This window comes from Guillardia theta (genome assembly GCF_000315625.1).
Source record: "Guillardia theta CCMP2712 unplaced genomic scaffold GUITHscaffold_4, whole genome shotgun sequence".
In the NCBI taxonomy this organism is placed as follows: domain Eukaryota; class Cryptophyceae; order Pyrenomonadales; family Geminigeraceae; genus Guillardia; species Guillardia theta.
Genome location: NW_005434670.1, coordinates 371,417 through 382,907, shown reverse-complemented (window position 1 = coordinate 382,907; position 11,491 = coordinate 371,417). Strand labels below are relative to the sequence as shown.

Below are 11,491 nucleotides of genomic sequence, written 5' to 3'. Positions count from 1 at the left end.
AGGAGGATGACGATTAGCAGGAAGAGGTCCAGGACGAGGAGGCGGAGGACGAGAAGGAGGCGAAGGCGGTGGCGGTGGAGCAGGAGGCAGAGAAGGAGGACGAGGACGAGGACAAGGACGAGGACGAGGACAAGGACGAGGACAAAGATAAGGAGGGGAGGGGAAGGGGAAAGAGGAGGTGTCTGTAGGCAACTTTCCAACTGAAAACCATTTTGAGTATATCGTCAGTGGAAGGGTCGCGATAGATGTGTAGGGCACATGCGTGTCGTTTTTCTGTTCAGGGCAGGGACGTCAAGAAGAGCCTAGAGGAGGCATTCGATGTCAGTAATGATGACCATTGGCACTCTGAGAAATATCTTAATAAACTCAATATGACTTTATTAATATCGTAGAACGACATACGTAGCCTGTCGTCGCACTTGCTCAACTGCTTGAGCTAGATGAGACGAGGAGAGGGGCAATGGTGATGGGAAGAGCATGCGTTCTAGCGATCAAGGTCTCAAACGATCGCAGCATAGGAGACTCAAGGACGGTGCGAAGGGCCTGCTTGATAGCCGGGGCCTGAAAGAAGGATCAGGCAGGCACACGACTATTTTATCAGGACGAACCTCAAGGCTGCCAGGAAAGATCGTGTCCAGGAACCTGAAAGGCAGAGTTTCAAGTGCTCCAGCTGCTGTGCTTTGAACAGAGGCAAGGACCCCGTTCACCATGAGATTTCCTCCTTCAACCAGCAAATAACGGACGAAGGAGCGGCTTGAGCTTACGCCCTTCACCATCTCAAAGCCACCTTGGGTGTACAGGAAATCTCCGGGCTTGACAGAAGCGGCTGGAACAAGCTTGGCAAACTGGCAAAACTTCTCACCACACTCCGCCGAATAGATAGGAAGGAAATGTGAGGGGGTCATCTCGATTTCCTCCTGTCCGACTGAGATTTTCAAAGTCTCGGAAGGCTTCTCGTGATCGTGAATAAAGTATGTCCTACGATATTCCTGTGCATTCCATTCAGCCCCTCACTCGTTCCCCACATTCATGCCAATGTCACGACTACCTGGTTTGAGCCAAGGATCATATCTCCCACCTGGACGTCCTGGATATTCTTTCTGCCAGAGTGTTGCACCACAACTGTGGCACCGTGTGCGAAACAGCCTCCACCGCTGCTTTCATCCTCTGCAAAATCCAGTTACTTTGAACAAAAACTCATACTCGCTACCGTTCACAGTGTCGCGGTAGTGTGGGGTGACCGCAGCGCCTGCGACTGCATGGAACATTTCGCAAACACCGCACATGCGCTCAACTTCCGGCTCCTTGTAGTATCCTCCGTCAGGCGCATTGCAAACAGACTGTGTTCCAAAAGACTTGATGGGTGAGTTCACGCTAGGGGTGGGACCACAAGCAGAGTAGGTATCGCCTGTAAACAATGAAAATCAGCTTCCTTCCTTGGCCGTTACGACATCCAAATCCTCACAAGTCTGGGAGAGACCGCGAATGCTCAACATGCATTTGTAAAGAGTATCGTGGTCATTTCTGGCGATGGTACGTGTGAACTCTTTTCTACAGTATAGCAACGTCAAGAATTCGTATCCCAAAACACAAGGATCGCCCGGTTACCTGCACTTGGGCGAGTTCATCTTGGACGGGGTACATTCCTTGTCGTCCGCCGGAGCAGAGATCACTCCGACTGTGCCATCCGCACTGGGAGCGATGGGGTTTGCTGGATCCTCAAACTTGGGTTGACCCTGGAACATGTACCCGCACTTGTCCCACTGAATGAGGACCCCTTTTGCCTGAGTCACCAACGACGAAATGGCGCAAGACCGAACATGCCATGGAGGCAGACCACCGTCGGCAGTGGTGTTGTTTCCTGCCCCAGCGAGGATGTTTCCGTTTGCAACTGCAAATGAAGGAAGCAAAGGCTGGGGCAAGTAGAGAGGATCCTCTGGTGTCGTGAACTTTGAAGCTTTCTTCTTCTGTTGCTGCAGCGCCTGCTCAGGGACATAGATGTACTGTAGTCTCTGTTGGCCCACGGCAGGTATGTATGCAACAGCTGGTGACAGCGAGAGGTCCGCAATGACCGGTGCCTGCTCATTATGCATAGCAGAGTACACCACCAAGACAGCAAGTGAAATGCAGGCCACGGAAATAACAGCGGGTATGTTGATTCTTCGCCATTTGGGGATCTAGCAATAAAATCAATTGCGATGACTCAAGTGCGATGATTCTATACGAAACAGAACGAAACGTTTCGTTCTGAAGACAAAGATTCTCCATATACAATCGCCAGAGAATCGTACAACGCTTCACAAGTGCAAACTTCACAATTGCGAACCGCTAATGAGGTAGCGTGTACCACTCCAAGGTGCCACATACTCTTTAACACATATCGTCGTCCAACCATGTCCGTCTTTTCACATCATCTCCCCCCGCTCCCTTGCCCCGAACTTCAGATTCAGTTCTGCTTCTATTCTTTCACTTCCTCATCCCCCCCTTCCCCCCCCTCTCTCCCCCCCCTCACCTTCTTCGGCTCCAGGAGCGGCGTCCCCTCCATCCCGGTGGCTCTTGGGGTTCACACGCACCCCACCCCACACTTCAACACCCCCTACCACCCCCCATAAACAATATCCTGACCCTACCTCTCAAATGCAAACTTGGCTACCCTACCCCCTAATTTACGTACAAAAGTACCTCCTTTCCTCACTTTACCACCAAATCACAAATGACCACCCTATGTCCTTGTTTACTTGATGATACCCCAGTCTTTATGAGCGCTCACCGACGGGTGGTCCGTTGGGTCTCATTGCACACCCGTCCTGTTTATATCAAAAGGAGGGGTAGGCTTCGGCAGTCTGACACTACTTGGCACTCGTCAGTCAACTTGTGCCGGCGATCAAGTTGAAGGGCCCGGGCCGGGCCGGGCAGGCGGCCCGGCCAAGATTAATGGTACTGATTTAAGTTAACTTTGAGTAAAGACCAGATTAGGACTCTTGTGGCTACTGGTACAGACATGTCGTCGGCATGGTGAGAGTGACTGCATGACAAATGAAAGGCTTGCTCAATTACTTGCTCAGCTACTTGCTTGCTTGCTTGCTTGCTTGCTTGCTTGCTTGCTTGCTTGCTTGCTTGCTTGCTGCTGCTGCTGAGCGGCTGCTTCTGCTTTTTCTGACTAGTCGCCGTCGGATGTTTGACCCAGCTAAGTGTGCATGATGTCTCCTCAGGATGCTAAAAGATGGAGAGGGGCGGGGAGGGAGGGGGAGGGAAGACTGAATGAGGAAGGGCGTGAGTGTGACATCTCCGTGAAATCTTAGGCTTGAGAACGTTCACAACTCGCACCAAGAGAGCAAGTACAAGATAAGACAACAGTCTCAAGCTGCCCGCGCCTTGAAGAAAGAGCTCAGCATCTTCTTCGCGACTTTCGCTCCTGACGACTTTCATCGGGTGGAGGAGTACCTGCAGTGAGTTTGTCTTGCGTGTGGTTGAGGTGAAGGGAGCTGAAGTGAGAGGAGGTCATGGATGGCGGGCAAGTCGATGGAGGACATAAACGAGGAGCTCAAGAGTAGATACCACCTTGACTTGCAGGACAGCCGGGGGCGAGAGAGCTCGCGGCACAAGACGCTGCAGTTCCTGGAGCTGGTTGAACGCCTCAGAAGGCAACAGAAGAGCGTGGAGAAGGCGAATGTGAGGAGCTTGTCATGGAGCTCAGGCTTGTCTCTTCTGACATGAAGCGTGAAGGACGAGGTTCTGAGAATGTCAGAAAGATGCCACGTCCTTGAATCTCAAAACTTACAACTCAGTATGAGCATTGTCCATTTGCGATGATTGAGACTGCAACAGGGTCTGACCTGGAACTAGCGCTGAGTGAAGGAATGAAGTACCGAGACAGCCTGAAGGAGTGGGCTGACCTGGAGGAGAAGCGAATCTCTGTGGGATATTACTCGGGCGAGCTGTTGAAGGGGAACGACAAGCCTCTTCTCCATGAACTCGCGCAATCGCATCAAGATGAACTAGAACAACGATGTAAAGCACTTCAACAGCAACTCGAGGAGAAAGAGAATGAGTTTCAATACGAAAAAGAATTGTTGGAGAAAGAGAGTGAGAGAGAGATGGCGAGAAGAGCTAAGGAAATTGCAACCCTCCAGGCTAAATGCAGCGAACAGAGCATCATGATTGAGTCGCTTCGAGAGTCAATGTCTGAAGCATCACAACTGGAAAAACGATGCACGCAAGAGCTTGATGGATTGAAGAGTAAACTATCAAGTATGGAAAAGGAAAATCACAACCTACAAGAGAGATTGCAAAGCTTGCAGCAAGCCAATGACAAGCTACAGGAGTCTGAATCCCAAGTCTTGACTTTGCGTGAGGAAATGGCAGGATTGAAGCGTGAACTGGAGCTGAAAGCGAATGAAGGCATCGAAGAGAGTCTGCGAGCAAGCAGTGTAGCAGCCCTCAAAAAGCAGGTGCTGCAGGGTCTTGCTGAGATCTTAGAGGAGGCCATGTTGATCTTGAAAAGCGACCGCACCCACGTGTATGAGGCTCATGCCAAGTTGCAGCGACATGAAGCCGTTTGGCAGCTGGGGATGAAGTTGAGTCAGGAGATAGCGAGAGAGATGGGAGGGAGTCTGCAGCAGTTGTCGCAGGCGATGAAAGAACTCAAGGAGCGACCCGCCTCTCCACACTCCGGGGCTGACAAGGAGAGAGGGCGAGAGCACAGGAAGGAGAGAGCTCTGCTTCCTTGCACGGTGCTGGTGTTTGTGATACTCGAGCAGCTCGTGAAGAAACTCTAGGTGCTCTCTAGGAGGACGCGTGCTGTGGCTGACGAGGAGCCGGAAGAAACATCGATGCAGTCATCGGAGGGTGCGAACGAAACGACAAACATGTCGGTGAGCAGCAATCTTTTTGTCTTCTACGCCTCAACCATTGCGCAGCTGAACCCCACCAACGCTTCACTTGCTCCCGAGGAAAGCTGCTGCCTTGATATGCTCGTATATGACACTAGCGATCAGATGCTGGCAAGCGTTCTTCTCGGAACCGATCAGCAGTCTCGGAGATCGTTTCTTGGCGATTGCGAGCCAAAGACTATTGTAGCATTGCTGGGACATTGCTCGCAAGAAGATAGAGAGGTGTGTTGGTCAAGTGCCAAGCACGAGTCTGAACGAGTGTGACAGGTTGTCTTCAATGATCTCCCGGCCCTGCTCAAGCTGCCATCCGTCTAGTCCAGAACGTGAGGCATCTTGACGAAGTGGAGCGACAGAGCGAGGTGGAAGGGATGGAGCTCGAGACTCTGACGCTGGGGTTGATGTATGCGAACCTGGAAGAGATTGCGATCCTCGTCAGGGCAACTTCACCTCTCAAACTGCAGCTTGTGATCCAACACCTCCCCATCACGTGGATTTCAGAAGCGTTCGCTCACATCCCGCCTGCTGTTCTCATGCTCGCATTTGAGAGGTGCGACGAGGAGGGGAAAGCAGAAATGCTGTCGCAGCTTCCGGCATGTATCGCGTCCTCTCTCTTTGAGGTCTGCGATGGGTGGCAGCAGCAGACTGTCGCTTCCCTGTGCTCGGAGCCCGTTGGCAGTCACCTGCAGATGGTGATGAGGCTCGAGGAGATGAGCGCAGACGTGCGATGGGAGCAGCTGCGCGCGCTTGCAAGGAGGGAGGACCCGGAGACCCTGCTCGACTGGCTGCCGATACAAAACATGTTGGAGATGGTCCGGTGCCAGCATGCGGACAAGAAGGGGCTGTTTGAAATGCTCTCACGCCAAAAACTTGTGGACGTTCTTGAGCAGATGGGAGCGGAGGAGCGAGCATCAGCGATGGAGTTCCTGGCAGACGAAGGCAAACTGACGAGCATCGCAGGGATGAAGGGGAAGCTGTACGTGGAGGGCCTGGCGATGATGCGAGAGCAACAGGTCGCAAACCTCTTGTCGACTCTTCCCAGCGACGATCAGGAGGACTTTCAGCGATGCCTGAGGTTCTTGAAGGGCGACGACAAGTCCCGCATGAAGGACCTGCTCGCCTGCTCTTCCCCTCACCTCAAGAGACTATCAGAGCTCGTCGCACCCCACCCCCTCGCGTCCGTGATGATGCACATGGAAGCGTCCTCCTTGAAAGCGATCCTCTCTGCACTCTCCCACGAGACTCGGGCGGGGGTCAGTTGCCCTGCCAGCCTGCTAGTCACTGATCGCCTTCTTCTCTTCAGGTCTTGTCTGAGTTGCCACCTAACGAGAGGGCGAGTGCTCTTTGCGTTCTTTCCCCCGACCAGCGGAAGCATGCTCTTCAACTGCTGCCTGCTTACAAGCTCAAAGAAACCCTTGCCGTCACCTCGCAGGCAGAGAGGAATCTGATCCTTGCCTCCTTGTCAGCCGCAAGGAAAAGATTGTTCTTGATCTCCGAGGAGGTTGAGAGCTGGGACAGCAACACACTCAAGCTGCAGTCTCAAGCTTTCACAAGAGCAGAACTAGCTGAACTCATACCGTGGGTTAAGATGTCGGTACAAGAAGACTTATTGAGTCTTGTTGACGAGGAAGGTAGAAGGGAAGGGCTGTCGCTCATGTCGTTTGAAGACGTTGCAAGCTTAAAAGATGGTTCTCTTGCTCTTGTCGTTGCTTGCATCGACAGCATGTCTGCTTCCCACGTCAAGGCGTTGGCAGATCACATGGTCTCGTTTGCATGCTCATCAAGATTTCTACTGATGTAACCTTCTCAGGATGCTGTGAAACTGCGAGAGGTCCTTGCTAAGTCAAAAGAAGACAAACACAGATGGTTGCGGAGATGCGTCAACAGATCACACAAGAGCACTCGGAGGGAGGAAAGAAGTTCCGACGAGGTAAAGCGATCGCGTGTGGGTTGTTGGGTGTCTGATGAGACTTTCCAGCACGTCCCTGACCCATCCCTACAAGGAGATGGGACCAAGAAGAAGAGAAGAAACATCGAAGACTTCTTGGACGCTAGCCTCCTTACCCATGCATTCCCCAACGTGTCCCGGGTAAGCAGAAGGCTCAGCGTTCTCTAGGTGAAAACAATATTGCAGGTTCTGCGGAGAAGTCAGAAAGAACCCAGCAAGGACGAAGTCAGCGAGGAAGATTCGGACTGATGCAGACGATACGAACAGACAGAAAGCATGTTTAAGGATATCAAACTCAAGTTCACTGTAACTCTGCAAGGCTGTTGTAGATCTCGGGCCGACGAAGTCCGATACCGAAGCACTCGATGATCTGTTGCGGTATCAGTTGAGATCTTTCGTCCTCAGAGTTGCTCGACTTGCCTGCATCTTGCATTTGGCGTAGGAGAGATCAGGAGCAGTGACACACCGGAATTCCTCATCTGTTCTCACTCAGCAGGATTTCATGTCAACCGCTACTTGGGAATACCCACGTCCAGTCGGCTCAATAACTCGACAACCTGGACAAGCTCGAGACGAGGGCAAGGAAACAAGTCAGCAGACCTTGAACCCGTGCGAAAGATTCGCCACTGCCACTAGCGAGCTTGGCACTTGAATCTCCTGCAACAGTCTTCACCTCCTTTCGAAAAGAGCCACTCGTTACCGAAGATAAGACCAGGACAAGAGGTCCGGGAAAGTTGAGCTCCTCCTTCTCGTCGACCACGCGCCGTCGGTAGAGCATCCCATACCCTGCCGTCCCCATGAGCCCGTAGCAAGAGAGGCTGAGGCATACGCGACCTTCCTCGCAAGTCCCCGCATGCCTCCGAGTCTCCTCCTCGAAGTATCGGACCAAGCTAGAGTCCAGCGCTTCTCCGATCTACCAGCAGGTTCAAATCACAGCAGATCAGAGAGACTCGTTGGGTCCACTTGCAGCACAGTAGAGCGAAAGTTGCGATGTGGAAGTCTGAGCCCATCAAGGGATCCTGACTTGACGGCCAGCACGAGGTCGACGTACTCGCTTGTTGAAGGAACGAAAGTCAGCGGCGAAGACGATGAGAATCTTTCACCGTAAGCTTGACCAGGAAAGACGAAAAGCGAAGCTTCCAAATTCCATCTGATGGCAGGGAAGGGTGAGAGGTTGAATGCGACCCCTCCTCAATCATCGTCCTTTTCTTCTCCTCAACTCTTTCCACTGGTTCATCACTGCAGCAAAATCCTAGAGCTACATCTACATCCCTGTCTTGAGTTTGACCTCTTTGACAGCTCTGACACTCACATCAATGTAGAGGTATCTGGGAGCATTCTGATACGGCTTCACAGAACTCGAGGGTGCAAACTGATCTCGATCTTCTCGGGTGCTCAATCAACCGTCAAGGCACAAGGGCGACTCACCGTACAGGACGTTCTTTTCAAGATGCTGTAAAGTGCAGTGCAATGAGTAAGAATGACATGCTGATGACAAACAAGACCTTCTGTATCAGACTTGCCCGCCGTGCCTGTCGCTGTCGATCGTGCAACAGGCTAAGGGTGAATTGTGTGAAGATGAATGAAATGGAGGAAACAAGAGCACATCGGAACTCTCGGCGACTTCTTGAGGTACGCGATCCTCAAGATCTCCTGGTTCAAACGTCGCAAGAGCACGGGGTTGAGTTGCTTGCGGGTGAATATCCAGGGCACTCGCAGCCTGCAGAACTCTGATCATCATCACCACCACCATCACCACCATCACCATCACCATCGCTATCATCACCATCACCATCACCATCACCATCACCATCATCATCATTACCATCATCATCATCATCATCATCATCATCATCATCATCATCATCATCATCATCATCATCATCATCATCATCATCATCATCATCACCACCACCACCATTATTCTCGAGGTACGCGAACGAGCCTTGTATATACCACCACCATCATCACCACCACCACCACCATCATCATCACCACCACCACCACCACCATCATCGTCCATCATCATCATCATCACCACCACCACCACCACCATCATCATCATCATCATCATCATCATCACCACCACCACCACCACCACCACCACCATCATCATCATCATCATCATCATCATCATCATCATCATCATCATCATCATCATCATCAGTTGTGTGACCTGGCTCTTGCCATCAACTTGTTGTAATATGTCTGGTTGGTCAAGAGCTCTTGCCTCTCAGATCTATTCATCATTCAGCATCACATTCACAGCATCATGATGCATCACTCCGGGTCAGGATGGTTGAATCCCCAGAAGATCCTCTCGTCTTCGCTGCATGTTTGGTTAGAGTGCATGCGAGAGCATCGAGCTGTAGCAAGCAATGTCACCCACCTGTCGGATGACAGCCTTGGCTTCAAACAAGCAGTTGTTCCAGCACGAGTCATTCCCAAATCGGTTCGCTACTACAGCAGAGTTTGGATGCTTACGTCAAACTTGAACAAGCCGGTCGAATTCCGGTACACATGAACCAAGGCTCCTCTCCTTGACTGCACAAGGACTTTCATCCATCTTGGCACATCTTTGCCCTGACAACAATCACACTCTCACAATCCCATGGTTACAAGATCAGGTCACCTCTTCATCCGAAGAAGACAAATGCAACGAGTCGTCTGATATTGATTCCAGCCTTCCGTTCTTTCTTCGCAGCCTTACATCAAAAGCTTCGTCAGAGACCGAAGATCTTGAGGCAACGAGTAAGTGAGATAAGCTGGTAATCACTTACCCACTACCACCATTCCATCCTGCGCCTCGAAACAACTCATCTGGTGCTTCTTCCATTCCTCCTTTTTCGCGATGTAGAAGCAATGGAAGGAAATTTTTGCAGCCTGTGTTGAAAGTCGTCTGGGTATCTGGCAGTAGGAGGAAAAAGATGAAGATGAGATATGCTGTCACGTGGGAGTGACGCGAGGAGGTAGCAGGGGAGGGGAGAGGGAGGGGGGAGCAACAATGAAATCCCGTCATGCCATGGATCGGGGGTCTCAACTCTTGCTGGCTGTTGTCCTGGCGTTGCCTCGCTTTTAGAATTTGGACCCACCCCACCTGCTTTAATCTGCAACACACCCCTATCCTTCCACGCGAGCCGCAAACTTTTGTTGGCGCCATTTCCTAGGGCCATCGACTTTGGTCACAAGATGGGAAGAATGAAGGTTGTAGAAAAGAAAGTCTGCACAGAACAAGATAGTGAAAGGAAGCAGAATGATTTTGTGAGCGTTTTACAGGAATCCCCCAAAGTGTGTATGTATTCATAAGATATCGAAATGAAGCTATTTAAGGAATTATGCATTGATGTTTTCGCGCAGGTCTTGATGAATACCACGATGAATACTCTGCACATCAGCTTGTCAGAATGTGGAAATTTTCAATCTGTGCTTGATCAACTTGAAAGCACAGCAGCAGTTCACGTCATAAATGATGCCATGAAAGCGAAGTATCCCAAAAGCAAATTTTGCGGTTTTGAATGTTGGAATCTTTCTCCTAGAGCAATATCTGATCCTATCAAGAGAGCAGAAGCAGAACTGTTGAAGAACGAATATCTGTGCCACACAAAATTCTTCAGTGACGTTATTCGAACATCGTATATGTTTCAAAGGGAGAAGTCAAACCTGTCAGTAAGCAACATCTCGACGGTACATCAAGTCCTAATAAGCATTGCAAATGAAATGAAATTCAGATATGTGGATGCCCTCAAAATTTGCTTGAAGAATTACAACAATCAACAAGCAGTCACTAAATATGTGCAAAAACTGATTCAAATGAATACGGCAGATCAAGGCGCGTTTTTCCAATTGAGTTCTATGGTTTATGGAAGCAACCCAACTGATACAGCAGCCCATTGCCTTCATCTCTGTGTTGCTCTAGGATTTAATCAAGGAAACGAAAGCATGTCTTTCCAGCAGACTCAAAACATGCAGCATGATGCTGTTGAGCAAAGCCATGATCATGTCATAGAACAAATGGCTGACCCCATCCAGGATCCAATTTTTCAAGAGCATCCTTCTAATATCTTCAGATACTCGTTTCAGGATGAAGCAAATGGACTACTACAACAATTCCAAGACGATGTTCTTGCTCGTACTGCTGCATTCAAGCTGGATATGACCGTGCAATAGACCAGAGTCACAATGCTCGTCGTAGTCTTTTTGACCTACTGAGCCTTCCAAAGTTTCCCTAGATTTTGATATTCCAAATATCTCTTTCACCCATTACCTTCTTGACGGCTCACTTGCACTTCGATCGTATCATGGCATTACTTCGCCACTGTTCCAAATTGCAGGCTATCTCGGCCAGGAGAGAGCAGAAGGCGGAGGTGCGGAGGTGGGGCTAGGGACGTACAAGAGCCGATCAGATAGCGTGAGATGGGAGTGCAGGAGGCTGAGCAGGCCCCCCGGGGAGGGAAAGGAAGAGGAGGCTGAAGAAGGAGGAGGCTTGGGAAGGAGAAAGAGGACAGAGGAGTAGGTGCAACTTGGAGCTTAGACGTTCTCAGATGGAGGCTTGGTCATTTCACAGTTTGTATGGACTGAAAGCGGCAAAGACTGCGGGAGTCACGCTGGAGCTTGCTAACCTGTATACCCTGAATCCGATGAAGAGGGGTCGAGG

The 11,491-nt window shown here is 50.7% G+C and overlaps 4 protein-coding genes across 4 annotated transcripts; 1 reads left to right on the top strand and 3 right to left on the bottom strand.

The window, feature by feature from the left end:
• Window positions 1-389: 389 nt before the first annotated feature.
• Window positions 390-987, bottom strand: GUITHDRAFT_150121 (hypothetical protein). The gene is made up of 2 exons (XM_005840938.1): window positions 609-987; window positions 390-561 (listed from the first exon to the last, which is right to left on the bottom strand). The coding sequence occupies exons 1-2, from the start codon at window positions 903-905 to the stop codon at window positions 424-426; spliced, it is 435 nt and encodes a 144-aa protein (XP_005840995.1). The 5' UTR covers window positions 906-987; the 3' UTR covers window positions 390-423.
• Window positions 988-1,332: 345 nt separating this feature from the next.
• On the bottom strand, window positions 1,333-2,558 carry GUITHDRAFT_150120 (hypothetical protein; the record flags this gene model as incomplete). Its single annotated transcript, XM_005840937.1, has 6 exons — window positions 2,513-2,558; window positions 1,609-2,177; window positions 1,574-1,576; window positions 1,462-1,548; window positions 1,378-1,408; window positions 1,333-1,355 (listed from the first exon to the last, which is right to left on the bottom strand). Coding segments are annotated over exons 1-2 (491 nt in total), but the record flags the coding sequence as incomplete, so codon positions are not given.
• Window positions 2,559-3,507: 949 nt separating this feature from the next.
• Window positions 3,508-7,086, top strand: GUITHDRAFT_100264 (hypothetical protein; the record flags this gene model as incomplete). The annotated part of the gene is made up of 10 exons (XM_005840936.1): window positions 3,508-3,672; window positions 3,727-3,787; window positions 3,829-4,733; window positions 4,779-4,874; window positions 4,920-5,075; window positions 5,246-6,142; window positions 6,193-6,651; window positions 6,700-6,819; window positions 6,868-6,978; window positions 7,024-7,086. The coding sequence occupies 10 exons, from the start codon at window positions 3,508-3,510 to the stop codon at window positions 7,084-7,086; spliced, it is 3,033 nt and encodes a 1,010-aa protein (XP_005840993.1).
• A 132-nt stretch (window positions 7,087-7,218) lies between these two features.
• GUITHDRAFT_100263 (hypothetical protein) lies at window positions 7,219-9,673 on the bottom strand (the record flags this gene model as incomplete). The annotated part of the gene is made up of 13 exons (XM_005840935.1): window positions 7,219-7,316; window positions 7,364-7,394; window positions 7,438-7,494; window positions 7,538-7,750; window positions 8,126-8,220; window positions 8,266-8,290; window positions 8,343-8,394; window positions 8,444-8,557; window positions 9,014-9,076; window positions 9,122-9,166; window positions 9,356-9,420; window positions 9,470-9,575; window positions 9,618-9,673. 13 exons carry the CDS (start codon window positions 9,671-9,673, stop codon window positions 7,219-7,221), a joined length of 1,020 nt encoding a protein of 339 aa, XP_005840992.1.
• Window positions 9,674-11,491: the final 1,818 nt, after the last annotated feature.